This window comes from Physeter macrocephalus, chromosome 12 (assembly GCF_002837175.3).
Source record: "Physeter macrocephalus isolate SW-GA chromosome 12, ASM283717v5, whole genome shotgun sequence".
Taxonomy (NCBI): Eukaryota; Metazoa; Chordata; class Mammalia; order Artiodactyla; family Physeteridae; genus Physeter; species Physeter macrocephalus.
In genome coordinates this window covers 56014156-56021566 of record NC_041225.1, presented here as the reverse complement: position 1 = coordinate 56021566, position 7411 = coordinate 56014156, and the positions used below count along the sequence as shown (strand labels likewise).

Genomic DNA, 7411 nt, shown 5'->3' with positions numbered 1-7411 from the left:
TCAAGGATGTGGGCCATCTTGGGCATACCTATGTGGAAAGAGAGTACATTTTATTACCCCATAGCCAGGCAAGCCTCATTGCAATGATTTCTCTGCCTGCACTGTAAGACCTTTCTTTACAACTTACTTCTGGAAAATAGAATAAGGTAACGCTAGTGCTAACTTTTCGTTCTGACTTGGTGTTTGTAGCAACCACTGTGTATAAGCCATTGAAGTACTGATGTTGGTGACAAAATCAGTGCTTTTCCCCAGTCCATGTGGTCATAAGTGTGTGTGTGACACTCAGGATCACTGGTGGATCTTTGAATCCTCAGTACTCAGTAAAACACCAACTCTGGATTCGTTCCCATCTGCAGCACAACCCACATGAGGGAAGATGTTTCTTTGGCCTCCCAGTTTCTAGAGAAATCACTGTTCCCTGCACTGATTTTCATAACCATAGAACAAGAGGAATACTACTCTTAAGGTTCTTTTCCTATTTGGAGATCAATATGTCTTTAAGCTTTGAACCTTCTGTGTCATGGTTTAAGCACAAATTTTCCACAACTCATATTTGCAACATGTAAAATACAATTCTATTAACTGATCCTTTGCCTTAAGGGATGTTAGGTATTTGCCTTTGGGTTTTTGAAAGACATATGGCAAGACAGAACTGGCCCCTAACATAGTGTATATTAGTCTGAGAACACTGGGATGAATTAATATGCTAAATGCCTAGGAAGCATAAAATTCACATCCATGTTAAATATGAACATGCTCAATATTATACTGGGGGAATGACCTCAAGGTGGAAGTTTCTGTTCTTACAAACGTTTATTTTCCTCCAAATTTATCATGTTTTTCTGTAATGCTGTGAAAAGTCTTCATTTCCCTTTTCCCAGGTGTTGTTCAAAAAGCAAGCTCTCAACCACAGACTAATCTTCATCTTTTCAATGTCTTGTATGTTGATTTAGTTTCATATGTAAGTATTTATATTAGTTTTCCTCAGGGATTTATACATCTATATATATATATATATATATATATATATTCCTACACAGATATATACAAGCTTTTTATCCTCATCTTACCACTTGACAATACAACTTTAAGTATGTTTTACACAGCTGTTCCTTGGTCAAGGTCATTTGCAAGAGCAAGTCGGTTTCTGAAGAAATCTTGTTTGGTGGGTGAAGGATCCATTGAGGGATTCTCATTAGTTTTTTCCCTGTATTCTGATCCACTGGACCTAAAATCTCAGCACACAGATAAAGTACAGGTTGATTTGGTTTTAATTGTTTTCAAATATTTTATCTATCCAAATTGTTTTGCAATTGTAAAACAGTTGCCTCCTAGATCTGGAATAATTTTTACTTCCCCTGAATTTCATGACTCAGGACATGTGTTACTACGATTTGCAGTGAACATAAAGAATTTACCTTTCTAATGCTTTACGGGGACAGTTGTGACAATTGTGTATGTCAGTGTAAGAAATTGTGTAATAACATTGTAAAAGGGGAATACAGGCTTAGAAAATTCAATAAATCCTATTTTGATTCGATCAAGTAACTACTCCACAAATTAGCAAGGCCCTTAAATTTTAAGGGATGGAATTCATTGCTCTCACCCAAGGTTATCAAGGGCCTTTACTTAATTTGGGCATTACATTACAAACTCTTGCTTTTGCTTGTTTTCATTTTAAAATGAAAAATTTATTGAAGCCAACCACACATATATGCTACATTTGGTAGAATGCAGAAATTAGTACAGTAATCAGATTAGGGAGATTCTATTATCTCAACCACCACATAGGAGACCAAGCCCAATCAAGAGGCAACAACTCAGAACAGTCCAATTGAGTCCCCAGTCGAGGGTGTATTCTTCCTTTCTCTTGGTTAAGCCAGTTGGGTAATCCATTCCAGCTCTGCACCTTCTCCAGTTTGTTCATGTCAGAAGTCCCTAGAGGGAGGAGGCTTTCTGGAAATAACCTCTGATAAACTAGGCTGGGGCCCTTTGGCTAGCTTAAACCCTGAGCTAAAATGAGTAAAACTAGCCCAGTGACATAAGAACCAATATCAAAAGACCTCATGCAAGGTGTATGACAGTGACATTAGACATGAAGTTCTTTGTCCAAAGCTCCTGCACAACTGAGCAAGTTCTCCATATGCCAAGGCAGAGTCAGGCATGCTTCCACTATCCACAAAAGAAAGATAAGTTCTTTCACTATCATTGATACGCTTTGAGTGTCCTCATTGTTGCTATTAGATAAGTTAATTATGACTATCATTTACTGAATTAATTGGGCAGAGTTCAAACTCCTTTACATTATTCAAGGAAAGAAGTTGGATCCACACAAAGGCTAAAACCCTGATGTCTGGAAGCCCAACCAAGGTTATCTGATGAGATTTTTTTACTTTTTGCCCTGATATTTGGTATCACAGATGAAACCCTAGCTGCCTACCACACTTTCTACATCTGGTCAGTATGGAGCACTTTTCCGTTATATCCCAGTGCATATTCTCTATCCAACCCGAGTACATCTGGGTATTCATTCAATAAGATGACAGCTGGGTGGGGTGAAAGTCCTCTTTTCAGCGCAGACGACCCCTTGGAACTCTCCCTTGAGACCACGTCCACAGGTCCCACCCTGAAGCTCCAGGCCTTCTCTCAGAACTCCCAGCTACCTCCAGTTCAGATCTTCCCTGGTTAGCACACTGCACCCAAAATGTTAGGAAGATAGATTTTTGACCATGTCATTCTTTCCCCATATCTTCTGTTATCCAGAAGACTAAGAACACCTAAAGTTTGGGGGGCAGGAAGTAGGAAGCAAGATTTGAATCTGGCTGGTGTTTCTTCTCAATTGTTTTCCCACATGACAGTTTCTCATCAGAAAGTCATTGGTCAAAACTTAAAATCTTTACCTTCCATTTCCCCTCTTAGCTACGTCTGATCTCTCCAAAACCCAACATGTCATACTTTGATGGTTCCAACATGCAACTGTTTCATGTTTACCTGGAAATGGGAAAGCTTTGATGTCACCACCAGCCCCAAGGACCACAGAAATCTTCACCAGTTGCGTTCCCATTTCTGAAACAAATGCCAAAATCGCCCTGTCTAGTTTTCAAAGTCCACAAACTCAGCTTAGTTTTTTCTTTAACTGCTCTTCTCACAAACCACCTTCTCTATGTCTGCAGGTGTGTGAATGGCTCCACAGTTCTTGATATTAACTAACAATTAACTAATGGCCAACTTGTTAATCATTTTCAAAATCCAGCATTCTACTGTAGCTATGACTAAAAGCTCATTTTGATCCTTTTAAAGATATTTTTAACTGATTTCTTTCTAATGAAATATGGCCACCTCAACTCATGGACTCCTCCAAAGGTGTGGCTCTCGAGTAATGCATACCTAAATTACTGAGACAAAAGCTGCAGAATCTAGGAGAAAGAGCTAGTGTATTTGCTTTTATCCCCTTTCTCGATAAAACAGAAATGGCTTTTGAGTTCCTGGGGCCATTTTGGCTGACTGCAGGGCAGACCTGGGAACACATAAAGGGCCAGGCAGGCAAACGCTTGCTGGGTAAGGGTAGGATGGCTACTAGTACATTCCAACACAGCCATCCAAATATTTGACGGAAAAGAACGGACCTGTTGCTAACTTTCCTTCCACTCAACTGACAGAGATGAAGAAAAATCACAAGTTGTGTGGGTCATACAAGTAGCAATTTGCTACGGTAAGCCTTAAAGTTTGTTTGGGGGGGGTGGGTGGGGGGTGGGGGGAGAAGGGCTGGAATTAGTGCTGCAGGACCCTCTGACTTAAGAAGGGTTGGTGTTCTGATGGAAAGACTCCACCTTGAAAGCTTTAGGAACATGCAGATGGAGAAGTAAGGGAGCAGGGGAACACCCATCCTGTCGGCCAAATCAGTTGGCCCAGGTAATCAACAGGCTGACAAATGAACCTTCAATTAATGTATATCTGTAGAGAGGTTACTATGTTCTAGGTACTAAACCTTGTAGCTAGGTTACTCTTACATTTGGATCGTAAGCTCCTAATGACAGTACCTAGAACACTGAAGATCCTTAACTTAGTGACTGATTTCAAATGACCTACTAACATCTGTAATCAGCTTTAAGTAAATGTTATCCCTTCAGCCATCTCCTTCAGTTTTCAAGTTATATAAGGAAGTGAAATGGGAAATGAGAGAGAACCCCAAAGTGGGTAAGAATGGAGGAAGAACTTGAGATAGGCTCTAAAGAGGTAGAGAAGAAGGTGAGGGTAAAGTTATCAATTGATTCTTTAGTAGTCCTTCTTTCTATTACATGGTCTGTTCCATAGCCAAGGCTGAGCAGAAGCAAAGACAGCTGACAGGACACAAAAGAAGTGGACTCACTGACAATCATATGGGGCCCTGCAGAAGTGCTCTCTCTGCGGTATGTGGTTCAGAAAAGAGATTCTGATGCGACGGGTGGAGGGAGGGTGCTGACTGGGAAGGAGACACTCTGAGGCATGTGAGTTACAAAGTGCTACAGAGGAAGGAATGGGTGAGGAAACAGGATTCACCATTTGGAAGCCATATTCTTTGTCTTCCACTCCCCCCAGAGTTGAGGATAAAAAGAGAAAGCATCTACATTCCCTGCTCCTAAGCTGTTTTACGTAACCCTTTTTCCCCCATGCACACCCCCAACCAAGACTACTTATTAGCCTAAGTGCAAGATTTATATATCAAGATGAAGTAGCATCTGTCTCAGACTTCAGGACAGTCTAGATTTAAGTTTTTGAAAGCCTCCAGATAGATCCTTGCAGAATGGGATAGTCTGCCTACCATCCTGCTCAAAGGCAGGGGGACAAGGATTCAGTCCAGCATCAGTCTATCACATTAGGTCTGTTCCTGGCTTCTAAGAATCGTCATTGAAAAATTTTTAAATCATTTAACATTTTCCAACTTTAAGATATGCAGTCTTTATTCTGACCAATTCTGGGCAGCTCTCAGGGACACATGACCTGGCATCTACCCAGGACAAATGTGCCCGAGATAGAAACAATCAGAGCGTCATCCTTTTCCCCAAATATCTTGGGCATTTTTCAGGATGTTTTTTGTTTTATGATGTCAGCTTGACTCTCCCTTTTGAATTCTTGTGGGTAGGAGCATTCGGCCCTCCCAGCCTCAGAGGGAAGAGAACCCTTTCTCAGGTTTTCTGTTGCATCTGGCTCCATGCCTAGCTTCGTCCCGAAGCAGCATTCTGGGTGGGTGGGGCCACCAGCCAAACAAGCCCCTATGGATACAAAACGTGTGTCAGCGCAGACAGGAGTGAGCCTCCAGAGGGCCGTGGGAGAGGCAGGCAGCGAGCTCCTGATGTGACACACGTGGCTTTTCTGGTGCTGGTCCCTTTTGGGCCTCTGAGGCCAGCCTCTGACATGACTCCAGTACCTGGGATGAAGCACGTCTTGAAGTCCCAGAGCTTGCTGCCAGCCTGACCTCCCGACACATGGGAGGAGAATGGGCTGATTCTCCTTTCTGGTTCCTCCCTGTACCTGTCTGCATGCCTGGCTTCAGGGTGCAAGTTCCTACTAACAGCTGGGACCGACCAAGCCACTCACAATTCCTAGACAAGCATCTCGCACAACACATGCATATAATAAAGGATGTTCCATTAATGAGAAGAATCGAGGGTTCTCATCTGAGTTAAGAGCCACTGACCTTTCTGTGCTACACTCGGGCCTCCCTGCCCTTCGTCTCTACTTCAGCATAATGGAACAAACTTTCCATGGCTCTTGGATGAAAATACTCAGGAGAAGCTACTACAGCTGCTTCTTTATCCCATGCCAAGTCCCCAGAGTGCCCACCGCAGCACCCTGGACACGAGGCGATAAGCAAGCATCACATGATGGTGCTCACGGTTCTACACAAGATGTAAAAGGCCAGGAAGGCCTGCCGAGGGAGCAGCCATCTGTGTGGTGCCACCTTTACTTCCATCCGTGTAACACTTCAAATTTGAAATACAAAGGCAGTACCAGGATTGGTGGCAGCAATTGGATTGATGCAGGAGGCACTCATCTATGAAAAAGGATAAGAGGACTAAGGGGATCCATCTGGCCCTCTAAAAAGGATCCCAAAAAGCTGCAAGAGGGCTGAAAGCAATTAACCAACATGAAAATTTGGAGAGTCCACAGCAAATGCTCAGCACTGAACCAAGGGCTGTGGGAGGCTATAGAAAGACAAAATCTGGTCTTCTACATGGTGAGTCTTTAAAATTAGAGGTCCCAGGCCACAATAATTTCTTGTTTCAGGTGTTAAAAAGATGTGATCACCCAGACTGATCTACAACAAAGTCAAACTACAGATAAAGCAAATCTCAGGACTAGAAAGCACTCAAGTGGCAATGATCTCCCACCCAGTGTGGCAATCCCTTTCACAGCATCCCTGACCAGGGTCATCTAGCTTCTCCTTAAGAGAGCCCACTCCCTCATGAGGCAGCCAGCTCCAGTTCCAGGCAGCTGCATTTTTAGAAAGTTCTTCCTCTTACCCATTGCTCCTGGTTCTGCCCCCTGAATACGGAGAGGACAAGCCCACTCCCTCTGCCTCAGGTAACTGGCAGAGTGTTTTCTTACATCTCTGAAAAACGGGAATTTGTAAAGGAGCCGTGGTGAATCCATTACTCATTGCTCTCTAACAGCACCCAGTCACTATAAATGGCACTGGGCAAAAAGTGGCTGTTTTCCTGGGAAGTACTGTGGCTTAAAAATAAAAATAAGTAAAAATAAAAAGATAGGCTCGGGGCTTCCCTGGTGGCGCAGTGGTTAAGAATCCGCCAGCCAATGCAGGGGACAAGGGTTCCAGCCCTGGTCCGGGAAGATCCCACATGCCGTGGAGCAACTAAGCCCGTGCGCCACAACTACTGAGCCTTGCTCTAGAGCCCACGAGCCACAACTACTGAGCCCATGTGCCATAACTACTGAAGCCCATGCAACTAGAGCCCGTGCTCCGCAACAAGAGAAACCCCTGCAACGAGAAGCCCGCGCACCACAACCAAGAAGAGCCCCTGCTTGCTGCAACTAGAGAAAGCCTGTGGGCAGCAACAAAGACCCAACGCAGCCAAAAATAAATAAATAAATAGACAGATAGATAAAATAAAATAAAATAAAAAGATAGGCTCAAGCAGTGTCCTTAGGAGTTTGGAGCCCTCAGAAGATTTCAGAAGCCTAAATCCCAGGGTCAGGATGGAGAGCTGTCTGCCTCCAGTTCTCTCCACCCGGTCAAACCTGTCAGTAGGGGGCTCTCCCTCCCAATGCAGGGGGCCCAGGTTCGATCCCTGGTCAGGGAACCAGATCCCACGTGCACACGGCAACTAAAGACCCAGAGCAGCCAAAATAAATAAATATTTTTTTAAAAAAACTTGACAATAGGTACTGGGTCGGGAAAGATCTAAATCTA

The 7411-nt window shown here is 43.6% G+C and overlaps 1 protein-coding gene across 2 annotated transcripts in view; it reads right to left on the bottom strand.

The window, feature by feature from the left end:
* Positions 1–1098: 1098 nt before the first annotated feature.
* The window catches only part of ARHGEF33 (Rho guanine nucleotide exchange factor 33), a 46172-nt gene continuing 39859 nt past the window's right edge, over positions 1099–7411 (bottom strand). The window contains exon 16 of one of the 2 annotated variants that reach the window (XM_007103437.1): positions 1099–1228. In XM_007103437.1, the coding sequence (XP_007103499.1) occupies positions 1099–1228 (130 nt within the window). Of the gene's footprint in view, positions 1229–3014; positions 3067–7411 lie in introns of those variants that run through there. The other variant, XM_028497119.1, reaches the window with a different exon arrangement.